This window comes from Anopheles ziemanni, chromosome 3 (genome assembly GCF_943734765.1).
Source record: "Anopheles ziemanni chromosome 3, idAnoZiCoDA_A2_x.2, whole genome shotgun sequence".
Classification (NCBI taxonomy): domain Eukaryota; kingdom Metazoa; phylum Arthropoda; class Insecta; order Diptera; family Culicidae; genus Anopheles; species Anopheles ziemanni.
This window is the reverse complement of record NC_080706.1, coordinates 29,092,655-29,114,855: the sequence shown is the minus strand read 5'-3', so window position 1 is coordinate 29,114,855 and position 22,201 is coordinate 29,092,655. Positions and strand designations below refer to the sequence as shown.

Here is a 22,201-nt window from a genome sequence, read left to right as displayed (position 1 = left end):
GTTAACAGGGTTATCTATCCTGCGTTGCGCGAAAACGTTGAAGGTCGAAGCTGTGCATTTCCGTTTCAGGCTAGTTAGACATTGAAAGTGTACCGGAGGTGGAGTAGGGCTAACGAAAGTAGAACTATGCATTAGCAAAGGGGGAACAAATAGTGTGTGTTAAAATTTCATGACCGAACTCTTTTTTGCGATACCTTAATGTGGCTTGGATGTGAACTCATGGTTTTGCCTTTTTGCAATCCTTCGCTTAAAGGGGTTCGTTTCCTGCAAGCAAAAGCTTTGCCTTGGAGCTTTGTTGAACCGAGCTAGAGCTAGTATTTGTTTGCGAATGTTTTTTTTTTGTTTCGTCCCGACTAGCCCCAAATATACACGCAAATTAAGCGACACATTTTCACTCGTACGTAGTAGGGAATAAGCGTATATTAAACCGAAATAACACTAACGAAATTGTGTATTGATCATGGACTAAGGTAAAAGTAAACAATAAAATACTGATGAAAAAGAGATTTGTTTAGCCATTGATCTGTAATCATGTAAAATCATTCAACATTGAACATTTAAAACAACTGGTTTTGAAAGAACAACCTGAAATTGAATGGAACATACCTCTTAAAGTAAAACTAAACAGTAGAATAAAAATAAAAGTAAATAATAACATACTGATGAAAAAGAAATTGGTTTGGTCATTGCTTTGTAAATTTCTGTAAATGCATTCAACATTGAAAATGTAAATTAGCTTGTTTAGAAAGAACAGTCTTGAATTAGATTGATTGAAACCTGCCCAAAAATGGATGTGTGAATGGAATGGAATGAATTTGAAATTCAAGCAAAGCTAATGCTGGAAAGTTACTTAAACTCAAAAATTGTTGCATTTCCTATGGCATACCGATAGAAAATTTAAACTCAAGCTCTCCAGTTCCATGGGATGATAAAGTGTAATGAACATCCGCGCGACGAGCTTTCCGTTCATCGTGGTTCGGTTCGCTCGATGACCGTGAGCGATGAATTCATTCGGACTGCACAGGGTGGTTCTTTTCCGAAGCAGAAAATTTGAGAAAAATGTTACATCCTTTAATGTACCCGCTGTACTGCATTGATTTGTTTAAAATTTTCTAACATTGATATAACAAACAATTCATAAAATAAAAATAAATAAAATTTCTAACAAAAATTAGCATCGAAAGAAGCAAGATGAAATCAATGATCAAATTGGAACATATGTAGTGTGTGAAGCAAGGTTACCTTAATTATTTAAACAATTTGACTCTCCACTCCCTTGCTTCTTTATATCGTCCTTTCTCGAAAAAAGGAAATGACACAACATTCAAAAGAAGATGGGAATGCTCGAGGCGCACATGTAAGCCCGCGATACGCCACCTTTTCCTTTAGCATTCATGGCCATGTTGCGAACGGTTGTCCTTCGATGAAATCAAATTACTGCTTCAATTATATCGCTCTTGCCCAATAAGCCACTCGATTCGCTCGGTACTCGAATCACTTGCTCAAAATGTTGAGAAAAACGGTGAACATACGAAGAGGAAACCTCGAAACTTATATCGGTTGAGGGGAAGCGGTCAGCTTCGGATTCCAATCAACGGAATATTTTACAGTTTGGGGTTGCTTGTTTGTTATGAATCTGGTTTAAAAAACCGCACAGAAACCGGAAAATAGATACGCTACGCGGATTGCTGATACGTGATGATAGTAAACATCATTTGGGTATAGGAAACGAATGAATCGGTTCAAAGCAATATGCATATTCGGTGCGAGTTTCGGTCTCGAAGCAGACACGTCCGAAAAGAATCCCTCCCACCAAAGTCCACCGAACCAGCCCGCCTCGTCGCTGAAAGATGTGCAAACAAGGAAGCGAGATCAAAGATAACAAATAGAAGCGTACACTTCCGACGGTCATCCGTGTTTGAGCGGCTCGCGTTTCGTGCAGCCGATGAGAGCACTGCGCTCATAAATCAGCCCGTGGGCAACCCTTTAGCTGGGCTCGGAACCCTCTGTAGCGCCACCGGAGGGAGGTGTTGAAGGTGAGTCAGTTCCGTTCAACCGCGATCGTGGAAGGTACGAGAATGAGCCGGTCCGCGATCGCAAGCGACACCAGTGAGATAATCAATAAATTCAACCTGACCTATGTGCGTCCTTACCCGTACCCCCCTCTCCCTTCTAGCGGCAAAGGGAGGCTGCGAGCAGCTTGTGCGATCGGAGGCGATCGAGAAATGGACATCTGAGGTCGGGCAAATCAAATATGCATGCTCTCCTTGCCGGTAAATTTGATGGTGGGAGTGGTAGGCCGTCGGTTGTTGAGAATTAAGTGTCATTATACCGGGCGCGGGCGCGAAGCAACGTGACGCCGGTTCGGGCTGAGCAACCCGGCCGATCGATTCTCATGCTTTTGCATCACTGAGCAAAGTTCAAAAACACGTGCCAAGAACGAAGAAACGACGGCGGCGAGTGGCGATGATGCGCTGTCGTAATCCACGCGATCACAATTGCACTCGACCTCTCGCCCATGAAACTTAAGCTGGCCACTTCGGGCGAAAAAGCTCAAGTACTGGTGCACTTCACATGTTGAAGGCTCGCGCCACTTCTGCAGGCGACAGCGCGAAACCGACAAATTCAAAATAGAGAGAGGAACAAAAAAAAAAGCACCGCGATTAAAAGGCAAACCACCTGTAACGGCGTGCCACCATGAAATGCTGTAGCGAAGCCATATGTACACCGTGTGTGCCTGTCCCTCTCGGCGTCTTTCCTTTTTTTTATCTGTCTCTCTATCTTCGCGCTTCTCCAAAACGTGCTTCCGCGAGAAATAATAAACGTGGTGGTGGAGCCGAAATAAAAAGAAAGAAAAAACGACACACCGGTGTAGCAAGGTCGCGGAGATACAGTTCTTCCGAAGGTGGACTTCCCTGACCGGAGATGTCTTCACCCCGCCCCGTGTCCCCGCATTTATACCGCTTTGTCGAAAAAAACTCCCCAATTTGGTCGCACCCCCAAAATGGCGACACAATCAAAGCAAGAACCGTGATAACCGGGAACACGGGGCAGCGAGTCGCAAAACCACTTCGCATGCGTCTTTATCGCCCCTTTCTTCCCCCCCTGCTTGGTACAGTTCTGGGGGGGGTTTTGATTTTGACACTCCCTCTCACCAACCCCCTTTTGCGACGATCTCCGCATACCCGATCAGGACGACGGTCGAGATGACGTTCTGAATAAATTCAAACAAACAAACGGCCGGTCACGCACACCACGGTCCACATCCCATCGGGCCCGCGGAAGTTTACCAAGCGAAAGTGCTTCCCGCAGCGCCCCAACGACCCACCACCACCCCGTCGAAAGGGGTGACGACGTTCGGTTGGGTGCACGAATGGCGGTGGTTGAGGAAGGATACCGGCGCGGCGTAGCACGCGCTAAGTACGCGTTTGCGCGGCCAGGGGCAAATCAGTCTTGGTCGGTAGGTCGATCGGAGAGAACGTCGTCGGTCGTCTGCAAACCTCTGATGCTGCGTTCGGTTTCGCGGTCAGCTAGGCAGGGAACCGAACATACAAAGAAAAGTAATCGTACAAGTATAAAAACAAGTGAGTCGCACTCGAGCTGTTGATATTTACCCCCTTACTGCGGGCTTGAAGATTGTTGACAAGCACGAGGAGAGCGAGTTTACTTGATCTTGGTTCTTGTTTTTCGCCGACTGTTGTTCTCGCTGCTATTACGTGTGGGGAGACCCGCGGTGCTAGTTTGTCTCGACTCAGCGGAAACTATTATGGACGGAGAGCCACCGCACGAACACACACGGTGAATCATCACGGCTTGCTAGAAGAAGTTGTAGCGATAGTGGAACCGTTATATTGCGCCCCTTCGTACGAGTGCACTCGCTGCGTTGCTTGTTGGAAAGTGCGAAAGTGCACTTCGAGCTGCACAAAGAGCGTGACACAGGGACAGCAAAACAGAGGAACGGCGTGGCAAAACGAGACCGCTAGCAAGCGGACTGGTAGCCTTCTTGAAAGGCTCCAAAGATCCGCGATCGTAGCAACCTTCTCCTCATCGGCGATCATCGTAGTACTCCGGTGAGGCGTGCACATCTCGTGTGGTGCAGTTAAAATTGAGAAAAAGTGTTAAATCAACCCTCCCAGGGAAGGGATAGAAAAACCCAAAATTACTAGTGTTCTTAAAATTATTATTCACAACCTTCGGAACCATTCGAGGGCGAAAGTGAGTGTGGTTAAGTTTTGCGAGTGTGACCTAAAAAAATTGTAAACGACAATCGGATTCACAAGGGCAAAAAAGATCAATTAAAGATACACAGTTACTTTTTGTGTTATTGCGCCGAGTTGCAGGTGCGATTAACCCCCAGAGTCATTCTGCCCCATCATCACCAGCCCGAAATCGGTACGGCATATCGAATCCCCAGGAACAAGTGGAAATCGAAATCTTCGATATCTAATCTCATCGCTCCCGCGGGTTGCGAAAGGGGTGTTTTTTTTTAGCCGAACACCAAACCCTATTTCCGCCGTTTGTGTATTGACTTTGTTCGATCCATCTGGGCAGTTCCAGGCAGCTGGTAGCTGATAAATAAAAAAACACCAGAGGCCCCAAAAGAGGGTGCAAAAGTGAGGCAGGCGACAGAGTGCAGTTCTATCAAGTGATCGACCGAACCCCGCCCGACACCTGAGGGTATCACGGAGCGGAATCTAAATTTGTACGTCAACCCTCGAGCGGCTTATCGGAGGCGGAAACCGACCAAAGCATAAGCTTTGGCATAGGCAACCCCATCGCAAACAGGGAGGGGGACGATCCGGACTCTTATGCTGAGCACGTATCGCTTTGTGTCGCACTTCAGTTCAGGTGCTGCTGCTGCTGCTGCTGCAAGTTCTGTCCGGGTGGAAAATCAGACAGCTTGTTCCGCGTTCGGTTCGAACTCGAATGTAGGATGGCGATCACGAAGATGACGCCGCACCAGACGCTCAGCTTTGCTTTGTTCTTCCGCCTAACGGTGGTTCTGCTGCTCCTCGGCTGCGCATCGTCCGGAGCCGAGGCGTACCGGTTGGGCGTGGGACGAGCGGACTGTACCGGTCCACCGGTGGAGATCGGTTTTGTAAGTATATGGTGTGGAGATGGTCATTAAGGGGGTTTGCTACGTTTGGAAATGATAGGGAGTTTTGGAAGAAGGATTTTGTAACTCACTTCCGCTTCGTTTTGAAGCAGGGATTGATTAGTGTTTATTATAGAAAAAATCCATTTCATTTAGGAAAGGCAATAAAAACCATGCTGTTTGCAAATGAAATGTATATTTGTGGACACAATAATAGATTATTTAACAGTTTAAAATGCTTGTGCCGTCATTAAACAGTTTTTTTAGCAAAACTTAAAAAGGAAGGCATTATAAAAACATATATTCTAATGTTATAGAACGTGCCACAATTCTCAGGTTTTGACTTCTTCAAAGCTAGGTTGGTGATTTTGCCTTCCTAACACTAAAACCCCCTTGATGGATGATGATCGCGGCTGTATGTGATTGACATGAGTAATTTCCGTTTATCATTTCCTACTCACCCTCCTCCCAGATGGGTTACGGCGAGTTTTCGCAGCGCGGCCAGGGCATCCATCTGCGGCAGTACGCCCGGGCGTTCATCTTCGAGGACGACGAAGGGTCGCGCGTGGCGTTCGTCAGCGCGGACGCCGGCATGATGGGGCACGCGGTGAAGCGGGACGTGCTGGGATTGCTGAAAGCGCGCTACGGCGATCTGTACCGGTTCGAGAACGTGGTGCTGAGCGGTTCGCACAGCCACAGCGTCCCGTCCGGCTTTCTGATGTCCTACCTGTACGACATAGCGTCCCTGGGCTTTGTGCCGCAGAACTTCGATGCCCTTGTCGAGGGCATTGCGCTGGCCATTGTGCGGGCACACGAGAGTGTGCGCGAAGGGCGCCTCTTCCTGTCGGAGACGACGGTTCAGGAGGCGAACATCAACCGCAGCCCGAGCGCGTACGAGAACAATCCCCAGGCCGAGCGGGAGTTCTACCGGGACTACACGGACAAGAAGCTGGTCCAGCTGCGGCTGGTCGACAGCGAGCGGGGTCAGCTCCGGGGTGTAATCAACTGGTTCGCCGTCCATCCGACGTCGATGAACAAAACGAACCGCTACGTCTCGAGCGACAACGTTGGGTACGCTTCCGTTCTGCTGGAGCTGGACCGGAACGGGGTGAAGGTGCCCGGGCGGGGCGACTTTGTCGGTGCGTTCGCATCCACCAACCTGGGCGATGCGTCACCGAATATCATGGGACCGAAGTGCGAGAAGACGGGACTGCCGTGCGATATGCTGACCTCTTCCTGTCCGCAGGGAGCTGGAGCGTGCATTGCGTCTGGCCCGGGCAAGGACATGTTCGAGAGCACGAAGATCATCGGTACAAGGCTTTACGACGCCGCCTCGGTGAGTACGCAATTGATGGTCAAGGTTACGCGGAAATTGCGCGCTTCAAACTCCTGCTAATCTCTTGCCGTTTGGTTGATTCATGTTTTCGTTTCTTCTCTTCAGAAACTGTTGAGTGCTAATGGAGGTCGTGAAGTGACGGGACGGATCCAGTTCGCCCACCAGTTCATCGACATGACGCAGATGAAGGTGCCGTACGTTAACCCAAACACTGGCGAGGTGGAAACCGTCCACGGGTGCTATCCCGCCATGGGATACAGCTTCGGCGCGGGTACAACCGACGGGCCCGGTGCGTTCGACTTCCGTCAGGCCACACTGACGGATTCGTCCTTCTGGAACACGGCCCGTGACATCCTGGCAGAACCGACCGCCGAGGATAAACAGTGCCAAGCGCCCAAACCGATTTTGATTGCGAGTGGTCGCGCGAAGTTTGGCTACGAAGCGCAACCCAAGATTGTCCCGACGCAGATTTTGCTGCTCGGAGACTTTGCCATCGCGGCCGTTCCCGCCGAGTTTACGACCATGTCCGGAAGAAGGCTAAGGGCCGCGGTACGCCAGGCATCGCTGGATAGCAGCGGCGAGGAGCTGACGGTGGTGATTGCGGGACTTTCCAATATGTACACCAGTTACGTGGCCACACCGGAAGAGTACGCCATCCAGCGTTACGAAGGCGCCTCCACGCTGTACGGTCCGCACACGCTCACCATCTACTTGGAGCAGTTCGGAAAGCTCATGCACGCGATCCGGCGAGGTGAAACACTGGAACCCGGCCCACTGCCACCGTTCGAGGATGATAAGCAGATCACCCTGTCGACGGGGGTGGTGTTCGATGGCCATCCGTTCGGGTGGTACTTTGGTGACTGCAAGCTACAGCCCCGGGAAACCCCGTACCATCGCGGTGACACCGTGCGCGTCATGTTCATCGCGGGCAACCCCCGAAACAATCTGATGCACGAGAAGACCTACTTCACCGTCGAACGGTTGATACCGGATTTCGAGGAAACGAACAGCGTAGATCATACGCATCAGCGACGGGACACTTGGGAGGTGATCGCGACGGACGCGAACTGGGAGACGAAATTCAAGTGGCACCGCCGCTCGACGCTCTTCGCGTACAGTGACATCGAGCTGGAATGGGAAATCTCGGATCAGGTCGAACCGGGCACGTACCGAATACAACACTTTGGCTACTGGCGCTACATCTTGGGCGGCATCTTCCCGTACAATGGCACAACGAGAAACTTCCACGTGGAGTGACCACCGAAACAACCGAAAGCCCAACGATAGACTGTAGGATAACGTTGTGCCAAATTGATCACGTTATGACAAGTTAGTACTAGTTTCACGATGTAAAGCTGGCTATAAGCACGCCGTGCGCAACACAAAAGTATTCGTTCAAGTATGGGGTAATTTGGGGTTGGGAACTTACTATACTGTACTGCAAGGTTTGATCGCTTAGAAGTTACGAACGACGAGATTTTCTATGTCCCCCTGCAACAAACTTTGATATTTATGCCAAAAAATATTAAGATTTCATGTTTCTCTTACGCTACATGGCCATTTTTTAGTATAAGCGAAAATGTTGTATGTGAAAATAAAAAACGACTCAAGAAATTGAAAATTAAGAGGTACTTTTATGTTTATGGCTATGTTTTTTTGTGTATCGGTAATTACGTAGCTAGGAATGAATTTCGTAAAACGACAAACACATACCACAACTAGTGGGAGTTAAATTTTACAATGCCGTTTCAATTCTAGGGGGGAAACCCTTGAGACGCTAGCAGCCAACAATGGCAGGTTCCCCTCTCGGTAGTAATATAATCCAGTACCGTCGGCATTATAAAATTTTGGGGTCTTGTGTCTTTATGTAGAGTTAACAAACGGCATTACGATTTTCAAAACATCATTCCAATATGCCTGTCACGACGGGGCTATGAGCTCACCTTTCTTCGTTTACTATAGGTACCTTCCTGCCATTACAGCTGTCAGTGCTAGGAATTTGCTGTGTAGGAAAACAAAGTTTCTTTCTTCAAGAAAAGCATAATTTCCAAACGAAAAAGTTGGTGCTGACTTGGTGTAATCGCTGACTTTGATCTCGCTGAGACGCATTTCATTAAGATGTATCAGGCGCTGCTCCAGCAGGCGATCAATTCGCTTCAAAACCTTAGCTCTGACGAGCTGAGAAATTTATTGGCCGATGAAGAGATGCTTGACGAACGGGTCAATGAAGTGGTAGGTGTTAGGAATACTCTCTACTAGTCTCTTCTGTGACTCATCCCCATTGAAATCGCACGTATTATTTGCAGATTAAAACTATTGATTCGTCAAAAGACGCGGTTATCAACGAAAATAGAAGACTGGCGGAGGCTAATCTGGAGTTTGAACCAAAGATGATCGAACTCCGATCGCGAGTGGAGGAGCTGGGGGAAGAAGGTCGACAGGCTGGAGAGGATGTAAAAAAGAAAATAGCTGAGCTCAGTAAGTTAAAGTGCCTCCAAACATTATGATCAGTTCATGCCAGTAATGAAAATTATTCTTTTCATTTAGATGCGAAGGCGTCGAGTTCCAATGCGGATACAGTGATGGCTCTACTGCAGACCGCCGCTGCTGAAAGTGAGGAGGAATCGGAGGCACTCGTAAAACAGTTCTTGGACGGTGAACTATCCACCGACCCATTTTTGGAACAGTTCATGGGCGTTCGAAAGCTAATGCACACTAGGAAGCTTAAGGCGGAAAAGATGGTCGATTTAATTATTAAGACAAAAGGACAGAACTTGGACATTTCTACTCCCATGCCTGGATTTCACCTTCTAAATCTGGGACCGTACACACCTCCAGCTCAAGCATCTCCAGCAGGATTTGATCAACCACCATCTTCTTCTGGCTCTCCTGCGTACGTGCCGTATCCAGTAGATCAGGGCTCGGTCCCGTATCCGCTCGCAATGTTTCAATCTCCAAGGTTCTAGACGAATTAAAAATAATGCCTTCGTTTGTGATTGGGTAGATAAGGTCTTCTAACACACAAAATTGGCGTGTGAAATGTTACACTAAGCAAGCAGGAGGAACAAATGTTTGTTGGCGTGTTCTGCGAACTCGATATAATCGTAGAACTGCACAAGTTTTGTAAGGATGTGAATTATACTGCAGAGTTTAATTTATTAAGTAAGCATGGTATAGCAGACAACATGATGGATCATCGAGCAAGTGAATAAAGTTAAGATTAAAAGAACAAAAATAGTACAAGTAGTATTGAATGTATTTGGTTGTATGTATGACACTTTTTAATGGGTTTTTATGCTTCATATTTTGATTTTTGAAATATTTTTTGTTGTAGCCGTTATAATGGGTATTGGACAACAATCAGACAATAAATAATTTCCAGCTACTGTTCTTTGCTCCACAAGGAGCCTGGGTAATGTTGACAAAAAACCGCAACCAGTTTCCGAACCAGTTTCGGGACTCGACTCCACAATACTCCGGGGTCGGAGCCGTCTGGTTCTGTCCGGAGACACTAGTCGGCAGCCGGAGTCGTCCGGAACCGAGGTCGCTAGTCGGCAGTCTGAGCCGTCCGGAGTCGTCTGGGTCCGTCGGAGCATTCCGGAGCCGTCGGAGCGGTGAGTGCTGTTCCGAGAACCCACCACTAAAGGAGACTAGATTGACACACCTTCTTCAACTACAACTCGCTAACTGTCAACAGCTGTGTTTTGGAAATTTTATTGTTTCAAATGTAAACAAACACACGTTTCCAAACGAGCAAAGCATTTTCGTTGAAAAATGAGTTCAAAAAGAGGCGAATCGCGTCGTACTCGACCTCAGAAGCACCAGAATACGTTTGCCTTCAAGAACGATCTGCACGATAAGCACACGCCGCTGATCAAGCTTATCAACAACTTAAATGTGAGTGAAGTGTGTGAACATTGTAAGAGCGTCATCGATTGGAAGATCAAGTACCGGAAGTACAAACCGTTAACACAGCCGAAAGCGTGCATCAAATGCGGTGAACGGAAGGTCAAGCGGGCATACCATGTCCTGTGCCGGGACTGTGCACTTGGTAGCAGGTGCTGCGCCAAATGTCGCAAGTCCGCAGACGAAGCGAACATCATTCCACCGGAACCAACCCCGCAGGAACAGGTGAAACTGAAGGCGGAGATGGACCAGCTCATCAAGTTACTGCCGGAGCGGAAGCGAAGGACGTTTTTGCGCTTTATGAACCGTGGGAAAAAGAAGAAGTCAAAGAACGTAGACTCGGAACAGGAGGGATCGGACGATGATGAGACTGGTGCTGATGGAAAGAAGAAAGCGAATGCGCCCGTGCCACGCACGAGGGAAGAACTTATGGAAAAGTACGAACAGCTGAAGCTGGCCGCTGGAAAGGATGGCGAAAAAGATGATTTGGATGAGTTTAGTAGTGGGGATGAAGACTACGACGACTTCAGTGATGAAGATTTCTCCGATGCATCTGATACGAAATAAACCCAAGTGGAATGTATTCGCCTGTAACCATTTAGAGTTCGTTCAATTACGTTGACACAAAACGAATATAGAATATAAATGTTGTTTTATTTACATATACTGTAATACGTAAAACAGTGAGTACAGGATCAAACCAATTTTGAATGTACAGTATAAAAACCCACCAAATAGTATACGAAAAATCCATTCCCCAGTTTGTAGTAGTTTGGCTCGACCAGGTGGAATGCCTTTGCATAGACTATCTACTATCACATTGAAATACATGATCCCGCTAGAACGCAACGACATTCCGTTAGTCTATCGATAGCGAACGTAGCATTTTTTCCGTCGACTCCTCCCCTTTGTTCGGTTCTCCGTTGCGCTGGCCCTCCTCGGATAGAAAATAGTTTCTTTGCCGCTCAAACTCCTTCATGTGGTCTTGGTGAAGCTCATCAATTGATTTTAGATCTCCACCCAGGTCCGACGGCAGACAACTCTTGGGTATCCATTCGTCGTAGAACTTTTCGAAATTCGCGTTGGATGTGTGAAGGTATAGCTTAAAGTAGAGTCGATGTATAATGTTAAAAACATTAGTCAACCGTTTAGTTACTGGAGGGCTTACAGTTTCAACTAACCATGTTTAAAATTTCAGCATGAATGAAGGGTTTGATGATGTACATAATCTTGTCGAAAAAGGATACTACGTTCACCACGTGGATCGCTTTCAGTTTTGCCGGTAGACCTTCCTGCAGATAGCTGAAGAATTTGCGCACCGAGCTCATGTTGATTCTGGTCAAATGCATCAGACCGACGTTTTTCATGTCGAACAGGAAAATGATACCCGGGCGTGGTCCCTGCGAGTACAGGCAGGAATCGATGGTCATGAAGTACGTTTTGATTGCCTCGTCGAATTGGTAATTGGAAGCGCGCGAATTTTTCAAACGATGAAACACCACCGAATATCCGCTGGGAGTCGTTGGCAACGGGAAATAATCCCTGGAAGAGAAAAGTAAAGACACTTTCAAACTGATGCTAACGTTGTCCCAGCCCTCCATAATACTCACTGATTTTGCAGACATTGCTGGATCGGTGCACTAAGTGGATCGCGGTTGCTGAACAGCTCTGGGCTGGTCTTACGAATGTCGTAGTAAATTTTTAACACCTTCCTCGTTTCATCGATGTTCTTGTCACACGCGTCCAGGAAGCAGGCGAGCTGCTTATCGGTGATGGTGGTTGGCACTCCCTCGATCGGAGGGTTTCTAAGGGCTTTCAAATCTTCCCGAGAGAGTCCTTCGCGCTTCAGTGCGTCCTCTAGGTCGTAGCCCATGTCATGCTCCATTTTGCGTTCCAGCGACCTTTACTGAATGTCTGCTAATATACTGAAAAGTAAAACCGGATGTTTTTTATTAAATAATGGGTCGGTACACAGGTCAATTGCATCATTACAACAAAGGATACAGCTCCCATAAAACACAAGGCTGCATATCGCTACAATCATAAGCTTAGAACAACTTTCTGACCGGTTGGGGTCACAAGCACTTTAGCGAATCCGTAAAAAATAAAAACTTAAATAATATTTTGTTGAAGAAATTGCAGCCAACAGCACGCGCTATTGACTGCAGCAATGTAACAATTTCCCAACGGCTCATAGTAAGTGTTGTTTGGTGCAATATTGACGCATGTAATACAGCCAACTGCGCCAATTAGCATAGTCGTCAAAGCGTTCTAGTCTAGTGGGGGGCTTGTTGGAATCGTTTCCAGCTTTTGCCTTCGCCACGCGACGGAAAAACAATTCAGCAAACCAGCTTTACTGAAAGATCAAGCGATGCGCCTTCCGACAATACACATCGACGCTAGCGCGTCACAACGTAATTCGTAATTGTCCACCTTAGGTCGTAATCAACGTAGCCTTCCATGAAAGCCACATCTGATGACCGGTGGTGTAGCTACCTATCTATTATCAGCGTGAAAATAATTACAAATTCAAATGCACACGCCATACTTCCTACGTTTCCGATCCTAGGCAAACCATGATCAAGTTCAGGTCAACACGATCCCTTACGCTCGAGCAAAGAAGGTATCGCATTGTTGCTATGAAAATGACGACAATAACGTATCGGCGGAACCAGTGCTGACGCATGCCTCGCCGAAGCATGTTCATCTTCGCGCCACAAACGTACGTTAAAACGAATCATAGAAGTGTAGGAGCTCGACCGAGACTTTGCCGTACGCATTTTGCGCGACTAAAAGCGGTTTCGCGTTAAGGTCAAACTTGTCTTGGTCTTGGAAGAGTTGACGAGGTTTTGGAACGGTTGAGTGAGTGCGCAACTGTTTTGAGGGAATTTTAAAACTATCTTATCGGTAGAAAATTACCAATGCAAATGAGCGAACCGGGGAGGAAATGGAAGACACTGTGGTAAACAAAGCACCAAGGAAATAAATTACACGAGCAGTGCGTATCATTTGGCGAACCTTCTTTATATCCGACAAATCAGGATAACATGGTGCCGTTAAGAAAAATTAACTGACATTTCTGTTGAATTATTCCATTTTTCATCGTGACTATTTTTACCTCATTTGCGTGAGAGACGAGTTGCAAAGAGCTAAAACATTTAGGGAAACGTTATTCTAATCACGTTGGGAGCCACAAATAAGGTAACACCTGCTTAAACAAACCCAAACTTGAATAAAGAGACTGAAATGAATAAACAAATCCCGCACACTTTTCTAAGTTCCAACGATCGACCAATCGGAGATATATGAAGATTGGTTGTCTTAAAAACGTTCAGTTAACTCGCTAGCCATCTTTAAGGATCTTATTATTCATCTCCACAATTTGCAATTTGAATTAGCTCCACAACATGCTTTTTGCGAAATGAAAACTATGCTCTAGTCGCATCGACGGTCTGTGTGTAACACTTTCGCGTCTCCATCGGCAGAACGTGCTCTAGGAATCCGCCCGGCCCTAGTCAGCTGTGGTACGGAAATTATGCAACACTAAATTATGCTGCTCTAGCAAACCGGTTGGCGCGATTCGCGCAACCCAGCGTGAGCGCTGCAGACCAACCCGATCACCTCGGCGTCAGTCCCCTTCATTGTCACCTTCGTCCACTGAGATTTGGCACATCTAACCGTCGAGTTCATCTAACGGGCCGATGGAGGTGCAGAAGTGGTCCCAAAAGAAGCAAATCGTCTTGAGAAGCTTGGCGGCAATACACCAACGAAATCCCATGGATGGGCTTTTGTTTATTTTTACAATTCTCACCCGTCGTTCGGGCAACAAGCATTTCGCCACAAACCGTTATCTACCAGTGACGCTGGAAGACCTACGAAGCTTTCGTTGGAGAAAGATCAGTTGCGTTTGGTAGACGCGGTTCAGCTCTATCACCTGACGAGCCTCTGGAAAGGGAAAAGCATTTAGCAGCAGTTGGATTGAAAGCAACTGTCGCTTTCTGTTGGCCCACTTTTGCCCACACGAATAGTCCAGCGTCGAAAGGAACGGCGAAATGTTACGGTAGAAACGAGTTATATGTAATGTTTGTGGAAACTCGATACGCGACACGTTACTTTAATCATAGTATCAATAGTAATTTCACATTTCTCTATATATTTAAATTAATATAACGGATGCAAATGTGGACGCATATTTCATAAATAAGATAAGTTTCCTCACTAAACGTAATTATAAGAGAAGACTCAGTCTGATCCCCATCGATATTTTTGTGATTCACTTTTTTATTTCTCCTCAAAAATTCCTTCTTTTGCACTCCCATCTATTGAAAAAACTGGATCATAAAACGTACGTTAGCTTGATGATCAAAATCGCCTGAGTAATTCTGCAGCCAGAAAAAGTAGATATGAGCAAGAGATTGGATGCTTTAAAGACATTCGATTGCGCCAAAAACGTACGAGGAGTACAAATGGGACTGGTTTAACCCGTCGACTGCAACGCAAGTGGCAGATCGCAAACGAAAACTGCGCAAGCTGAACAGAACTGAAACAGAAGTTAAGAATACGGGTATGCACAAAATAATGCAACAGGTTCAGATGAGAAACGGAACAAGTTTTTTTTTAAGATACGGTTTTAATATGCAAAAGTTAGAATACACGAAAAAAATCAGATTAGAAATACCCATATGACAGGTTTAGCAAGCAACAGTCTACCAAAGGACCTTGATTCCTAAGTTGATCTGCTGGCGCAACAAGAATTGAGATCTGGTCAACTACCAGGCAGAGGTGCTCTCGTGGTAGGCTGGGTACTACTGGAGAACTGGACAAAAAATGGAGGCGCATTTCCTGAAAACGATATTCATTGATTGACAATCGAGGAACCACACACTAAGGTAAAACCATATCAAGCTAACAGTTCATTTAGAATTCAGAAAATAAAAGTAATAGAGCGAGAAAAAAGTACTACTAAACGTGACAGAGAGATGAGAACAGACTAAGTAAGTGTCTAGAACTACCAGCAGAACAAAATTATGCTGCAATGAGTTGGCCTTCAAGACTGAGTTGACCCTTCAAGAATCTAAACACATGCCAAGTACGCAAGATATTCCTCAATCGCAAGATATTCCAGGTGTAAAAGATTTGAACTGAGGGGGTTTCAAACGGTTTATTTTCGTACATTTATGACCCGTCGATAGAAAAACCAATCTCTTTCAACCAAACGGAGAAGAGTAAACATGAATTCCAATGCGCAGACCCGCTCCGGTTGGTAAGACCATCAATGCAACCCTCACGTAAACAAACGCTCACTTTCGCACGCGTCGGCACCACGATGTTCTAGATCCTACACTTTTCCTTCCAGGATGTGCTTTCCATCCCACAGACCGGCAGACTGGCTGGCAATAAATTGTTAAAACCATTTCTGCAATGGCAACATTTTCCACTCCTCATAGATCCTCCCGTGTATAGCACGCGACGTCGGGGAACACCGGGGCGGTGGGGTTAATGTTTTTCACGATATTTTTAGCATCAAACACTGCAAGTCACACTGTTCCGTCTGTGCGTTGCCCCTCACTGAAGGTGTCGGCAATTCGGATTCGAGAATTTGGTTGTATCGTGACGCTTTCCAGCTGTGTTTATCTTCTTGTTGGGGCCATTATCGGGGCTAGACTGCCGCGGGTGGAGGCTGCGTGCAATCGGTTTGGGCCATTTGTGGATCTTGGCGTGTTCAAAATACCGCACCCGGTGACATAATACGCAAGGTGCACGAAGTGCACAAATCGTGAGAACTAACCGATGTTGCTCGAGCAGGTAGCGATGGGGCCGGAGGGAGGGCGAAACAAACACTGCGGCACTAGCGCGGGAAAGGAGGCAAAACCGAACCGAAACCTGACCGTACGATGCGGCTGTTGGAAGCAAACTGAGCAACACGCCGATCGATGCCCGACTGCACACCGTCCCATGTGCACGGAAGTGGATGGACGGATCACAGGCGTGACGTCACGTTCGTCACGGTGTCAACGGATCAACGGTGGGAGCTGTACATCGCCGTGCTCCGGGGGGAGTTTCTCACTCAATGAAGTTCTTCTAGTGGGACGTTTACTCACCCAAGCTTCACACTCACTGCGCTCAAGGATGTTGGGAAGGACACAAGGAATGACATTGGAAAAGGCGGGAGTTCTGGGAACAAGGAAAATCCTTTGTTCGCTCCACCGGGAGGTCGGTCCTTAGGGGGGCTACCGTGCCCCCGTTGTCTCGTGCGTTGCTGTCCTACTTTTCTCCCACTAAACACTTCAAGGATAATGGAGGACCGTTTTTAGTTTCCCTCTAATGACCCGTCGCATGCCCGGGCGAGCGATGTGTGCGAAAAATGTATGCAAAGTTTCGACCCGTTTCGCGTAACCAACTTCTGCAACTGCGCTGCTGGTGGGGATGTAGTAAAATTTTATGGCCACTTTATCGCGATTGCTGCAGCTCGGCTTGCACAAAGAGCATCGATCAGCCCCCGGCCCGAGGGTGGAAGGAAAAAGGGTTGCCAAAGTGGTGCCGTTGCAACGGTGTGCGGCGGGATATAGTGTTCGGTTACTACCGGTTGCGCGGTAAATTTCGTCGTCCAGCGTGCGGTTGATGCAGAATCGACGTTTCGTCATCGTTGATCGGCTCATGTTGTACGCTGACGATGAAGATAATGAGAGAAATCACTGCAGCAAGTTTGTTCGTGTTATTGGTTCAAACAGAGGCATGTTTGTCTTTTGATGCAAAACTAGCGTTTGAAAGCGAAATAATCAAAACCCATTTTGACGGTTTTACAAATATAATGTTAAATCAAAACTGTCGTTGCATTGTCGTAGTTCTCATTATGCTCGCGTTGACTTCTCGAATCGCTTGCGCTCGTGACGAATTCTGCAAAGAAGTCTCGCATATAAAAATAGGGATGCTCATCACGCACTGTTCAACTGTCACGTCCGAGCTGCAAAATAGGGAAGTGATTCGATGGAAGTAAGGTATCTTGGAACTAGCAAGCGATCGTAAAGTAAAGTTATGAAGGGTAGGTATGTTTCTTGATCAGGAATTCTAGTGGGGCTTAATGTTTTCGGTAAAACTGTTACTTCAATTTATATCGGTTGTCTGAAGGACGTACAATGCGAACATGTAAAATGGGTTCGAAATGTATTTGATCCACAATCAACGCTATGGAAAATAAACTAGTTTGAGCGCTTCCGTAGTGAAAATGCATGTTGCTCCCGGGGATGCAATTTTCTTAGTCAAGCAGGTTTTTCGCCCGGTCCAAATATACTTGGTGACCTTCACAAAACATGGTCCGTTCAAATCTTTATAATCAACAGTTAATCTATTTTTTCGCTGTAGTTTATAACATTTCCCGGAAACGACGGAATACAGAAAGTGTTTTATAAGAAAATCAACGAGATTGCGAATATTTAATATCACTGATTCTGAAAAAATCAAGTTGTTCAAGAGGGTAACGCATGTTTGTTCAATTAACTAAATAATAAATAAATTGTTGAAAAGCCATGCTGTTGGCTGTTTTATAACTCTAAGTGTTATGAAAATGTCAACTTGAATGTTAATTTACTATCGAAGTTAGTTTAAAAAAAAAACATACAAAAATGCAAACCTGCCAGTTATACCGGTTCGTTTGAAAATAACCGTGTCGAGCAATTGCATAAATTCAGGCTCTCGTAATGTATGCAACATATGTCATCAAAGGTAAATTGTTCAAATTTAAAACCGCGCAAATTGAAAACCGATTTTAAACTTTACATCGTTTAAATGATTGAATCAAAATATAAGAATTAAGAAAACTAAGACATTTTAACATGTAGAGGAAACAAGGATATGCAACATCTATACATAATGAAAGCTAGTTGTTCTAGCTAAAGATAAGACCAGCGAATGGCACAAATAAAAAACTGAAATTCTATCGAGTTTATGAGAAAAAACCTTGCTATATTACTACCATCAATTCTCTCACCAAGAGGAAGAACAAAACAAAGTAGAGTGCATTTCAGAATATCAGATAAGGGGGTTTGTTTTTATGTTCTTTTACTGTGTGTGTTGGGTGTGTTTTTGTGTTCTAATACTGCTCGACCCTTGTATCGTTCCGTTATTTGGTATACTTTGGATAATTGGGTAAGCTTTTCCACCCCTCCATCGTTGTTTTCGCATGCCAAAGGCCCGAAAAAGGAAGCGTAACCCAATGGCGAAGGTCAATTAAAAATGTAAATTGAAGTTAATTGTTCGACAAACACTAGTCGGTAGACGATAAAGGTTTTTACTGCCCAGCTCAGCATGTCTTGGTTTGGTTCACGCGAATCGAAACGAAACCCAGAGCACGGGGAAGTGAACCGTGCTGCCTTAGATAGATGGGAGGGCTGTGGGGTGGCAATGAGGTTGTTTGCTCGGATGGATACCCATTCTATGCAGTGGTATGAATCGGTCATTACTGTAAACATTAATCGAAAGTGGTTAAAGGGACAAAGATTTTTATCGTAGCCAATAAAATGGATTGTAACACTATAAATGTGCATTGATAAATGGGCAATGGGTGAAAATTACTAGTTTTCATGCTACTTCCAAAGTATGCTTCTTTCAGTGTTATCTTAGTCCTTCTTCCTTATCTTCATTTTGGAATTTTCTCACACACAACTGTTAATCTATAATTACTCCCCATGCTTTGCCAGTATCGAATAGATCGGCTGCAAAATGCGGGAATACTTGCGCGCAACATTTTTCGACGATCGTGATCTACGGTGTCGTGTTTGCATTTGATAGCATGCGATAACACCACTGCTTATAAACTCCCCGTTGCTGGTGTGAGTGTTCCTAGGAATGATACTAACGAGTAACAACTTACCACTCTTTAAAACCACCATTACACCTCTCACCATAGTTACTACTTGCCCAGTTTCGGTGCACTTGCCGTTGAATTCGTGCATCTAAAAACTACGATGGAATGCAGCAAAGTGCAAATGGAATAATACGCCGCCGAGCGGCCGCAGGAAAACTGGAGGTAACGGGGCAGCCAAACCTGATGTTTACACTTACTGCAGTCTGCGTGTGTGATGGATTGTGGATGCAGCATGAGAAAAAAGAAAGATGCAATTTTGATTTTTCTCCTACAAGAAACACGTTGTTTAAGGTACTGGACAAAATTTATTTGAGAAATTACACAATTTCTCGCTTTTGGCAAAAAGGGTTGAGCAGTCCAATAAGTATTTACAAGTGTTTCAAATTTAAAAGAACTACGAATCACTTTGAAATAACCCGTATCGCAGTTTAACTATTTTAAACCGTTTGTACGAGGTCGAGTTCGTCGCTTACACCTCACGGTTTCTGGAGACTTGTTTCTTCGCAATTGTCGCGTGAGGAAGACGACATAAAAACATGATCAGATGCATACCTACACACATACACATAAGCGCAGGCCCATCCAAACACGTGTGCAGATATGTTCCGCATTAGATCCCGTACCGGTGTGGGTACAGGGAAGCTCCAGCACGGTGGAATCGTCGCCTGAGGAGGGGGGGGGGGAGTTTTCTTCATTTGCCCGCCGCATTCCTCCGCTTCCTACACATCCCTAGGCTGAAGCGTTAGCGCCGGCTCCCTTCCACGCGCCAAAGCAAAGCGGCCGACGCAACAACATCAGCGTGCAGAAGCGTTTGCGTGCGCCGCTAGAGGTTCGCAGTTTGATCGCGTCCAGCAGCGAAACAACATCGCGTCGCCTTTTCTGCCATTGAAGTGCCCTGAAGTGGTGGCGTCTTGCGCTGCCCTGCGGTCGTTGCAGTGTGCGATCGGTTTTGGAAGCCCGTAAGTCGAGGGCCCGGGGGGGATTGGTTACGGGACGGGATGGATTGGCGGGTCACCGGAGCGTGGAGAAAAACCCACCGGGCGATACAGTGTGAACAGTGAGAAGAAGCGGAAGAAGGCAACCACCACAGCTAAGTTGGCGAAAATGCATCGCCCGGATCGTGCCCGTTTCTATACTTTCTCCGTGCGCTGCACTCACGGGCTGGGAAGTGCAACAATCTGGTGCAGCAAATCGGTGCAGTGCTAAACAATGCGGGCGGACTATGGACAATTTTCGTTTGTTACGGATGCCAAAAGTTCCCAAAAGTGTGTGAAAAACATTATAAACAATAAGTACAAGAAAAGGCTCGCAAATTGTGTGTATTGTTGCCCAAAAATCGTTCAATCATTCTCATGGTGTCAAAATTCAAAAGTGAATGTTACTTACCGAACTACCTTGAACAGATGAAACGGACAAGTTTTACTTAAGTTTGTCGACCATCTTAAATCTATTTTCGTCAAAAAAATGCATGCCAAGGAAAGAGCTGCGAATGTGAAGTGAATGTACTGTTGTCGTAAATTGATTATAAACTTTCCTACCAAGAGCAAGAAATAGCTGTACAGTAAACCAACGGCTTTCGCTTTCGAATGGTCGCCACGCTTCCGAAAGAGTCGCCTTTCTTTCTATAGCTTCAAACTGATAAAATATTTAACATTCTTATCGTGGCATAACTATACGTAGTTTCGTCACAAGCTTAAACAAAGCTATTTAATAAGCATTAGAGTAATGTTCCAATTTCTTGTGTGTGTTGAATACTTAATAGCATCCACGTTAAACTGTAATAGTTTAAAATTCATTGTACCTTTTAATCCCCGATGCAATACAGTTAGATGTTGCAAGAGTTGCCCGTAATGGGGTAAATTTTCGCATTTGCAACAACGAATTCCATATTCTCCAATTCCAAACATGCATTCCTTTTGTGCATCTCTTCTCTGTTGGCCGCTCTGCAATATCGTTTCCCAATGGTGTTAATCCACCTGTTTGTATGCACAAGCCACAGTCTGACACAACAAAGTAATATCATCTCGAGTCCAATTAACGAAACACAAAGTATTAATCTTTAATTGTGCTGCACCACATAGACTTCCCACCGATAGAGTGTTGCGAATACATGGCAGCTCTGGTGAAACCCACGATAAGATTACTACACTTCACCAGGCAGCTCGGGTGGTAGATAATTATCACTTGCTGGTGGGTGTGAAGGGGGATTCTTTCTCTATAATCTTCCAATCAAATTCCCCTTGCGAACGATCCTTATACCGCGTCGTTAGCGCTAATTGGAACGACAATAGTTTAGCGGTGGATTACTTCCCGTACTGATTAGAAATGGAAGGATTCAGAACGTAAATCATTAAGCAAAGGTTGAAATAGTTGTTTTTGTTCACCACTGATGTGGAAAATTATAAATTTTATTGAGTGATGTTTTTGTTTTGACTGTTATCACTGTAAATAACTGTAAATCAAAAAATGACAGTTTGAATCAGAAATTAAGCAAGCAAGAATAAGCAAGCAATAAGCAATAAGAATGTAAAGGAAAAACTTAAACAAAGCAAGAAAAATATGACTCGGGTGTCTCAAGCTACGGTTTTGTCTGCTATGAAAAGAAAAAAGTACCTTGTAAATCGTTCTTTACCCAATCTTCACCTACACAACCCTTCCGTAAGGGGAAACACGCGATGAAACATCGCAAAAATAAACCGAACGATCACAACCGGTACTGGGCTCGATCGGAAAACCTTGAGGAGACGAAACACAAAAAAGGAGGCTCCACAGGGCGTACGGTTTATCGGGCCGACCTTGTCGATCTTGACCAGCAAACAAAAGGGGTTGTCCGTTCGGGCGATTATGCAGCCGGTCGCGATCGCGATGCAACGATGCAACGGCAGCGCAGTAGTTGCTAACCTTGTTCTGGGTTTGTTTACGTCGAAAGTCTTGGCGCGGGGCGTTCCAAGACGTTGCATACAGAGTTTTTGCTGTTGTTCCTTTTCTTTTGGCTTGATTT

At 45.7% G+C, this 22,201-nt stretch overlaps 4 protein-coding genes across 4 annotated transcripts; 3 read left to right on the top strand and 1 right to left on the bottom strand.

Moving 5' to 3' along the window:
- Positions 1-4,933: 4,933 nt before the first annotated feature.
- LOC131284487 (neutral ceramidase-like) lies at positions 4,934-7,688 on the top strand. The gene is made up of 3 exons (XM_058313347.1): positions 4,934-5,098; positions 5,568-6,431; positions 6,537-7,688. The coding sequence occupies exons 1-3, from the start codon at positions 4,934-4,936 to the stop codon at positions 7,686-7,688; spliced, it is 2,181 nt and encodes a 726-aa protein (XP_058169330.1).
- Positions 7,689-8,479: 791 nt separating this feature from the next.
- Positions 8,480-9,642, top strand: LOC131287863 (vacuolar protein sorting-associated protein 37B). Its single transcript, XM_058316950.1, has 3 exons — positions 8,480-8,663; positions 8,738-8,909; positions 8,979-9,642. Exons 1-3 carry the CDS (start codon positions 8,550-8,552, stop codon positions 9,395-9,397), a joined length of 705 nt encoding a protein of 234 aa, XP_058172933.1. The 5' UTR covers positions 8,480-8,549; the 3' UTR covers positions 9,398-9,642.
- A 520-nt stretch (positions 9,643-10,162) lies between these two features.
- LOC131287671 (uncharacterized protein C9orf85 homolog) lies at positions 10,163-10,947 on the top strand. Its single transcript, XM_058316742.1, has one exon. The coding sequence runs from the start codon at positions 10,206-10,208 to the stop codon at positions 10,902-10,904; it is 699 nt and encodes a 232-aa protein (XP_058172725.1). The 5' UTR covers positions 10,163-10,205; the 3' UTR covers positions 10,905-10,947.
- A 249-nt stretch (positions 10,948-11,196) lies between these two features.
- LOC131288154 (alpha-tocopherol transfer protein-like) lies at positions 11,197-12,222 on the bottom strand. The gene is made up of 3 exons (XM_058317267.1): positions 11,948-12,222; positions 11,519-11,879; positions 11,197-11,439 (listed from the first exon to the last, which is right to left on the bottom strand). Exons 1-3 carry the CDS (start codon positions 12,220-12,222, stop codon positions 11,197-11,199), a joined length of 879 nt encoding a protein of 292 aa, XP_058173250.1.
- Positions 12,223-22,201: the final 9,979 nt, after the last annotated feature.

Coding starts and splice junctions, on each gene's coding strand:
- LOC131288154 (XM_058317267.1), bottom strand. CDS start 12,222: ATGGAGCATGACATGGGCTACGACCTAGAGGACGCACTGAAGCGCGAA. Junction 11,880..11,947: donor CAGCAATGTCTGCAAAATCA/GTGAGTATTATG, acceptor TTTCTCTTCCAG/GGATTATTTCCCGTTGCCAA. Junction 11,440..11,518: donor ATGCTGAAATTTTAAACATG/GTTAGTTGAAAC, acceptor CTCTACTTTAAG/CTATACCTTCACACATCCAA.
- LOC131287863 (XM_058316950.1), top strand. CDS start 8,550: ATGTATCAGGCGCTGCTCCAGCAGGCGATCAATTCGCTTCAAAACCTT. Junction 8,664..8,737: donor ACGAACGGGTCAATGAAGTG/GTAGGTGTTAGG, acceptor TATTATTTGCAG/ATTAAAACTATTGATTCGTC. Junction 8,910..8,978: donor AAAGAAAATAGCTGAGCTCA/GTAAGTTAAAGT, acceptor CTTTTCATTTAG/ATGCGAAGGCGTCGAGTTCC.
- LOC131287671 (XM_058316742.1), top strand. CDS start 10,206: ATGAGTTCAAAAAGAGGCGAATCGCGTCGTACTCGACCTCAGAAGCAC.
- LOC131284487 (XM_058313347.1), top strand. CDS start 4,934: ATGGCGATCACGAAGATGACGCCGCACCAGACGCTCAGCTTTGCTTTG. Junction 5,099..5,567: donor CACCGGTGGAGATCGGTTTT/GTAAGTATATGG, acceptor CCCTCCTCCCAG/ATGGGTTACGGCGAGTTTTC. Junction 6,432..6,536: donor GGCTTTACGACGCCGCCTCG/GTGAGTACGCAA, acceptor TCTTCTCTTCAG/AAACTGTTGAGTGCTAATGG.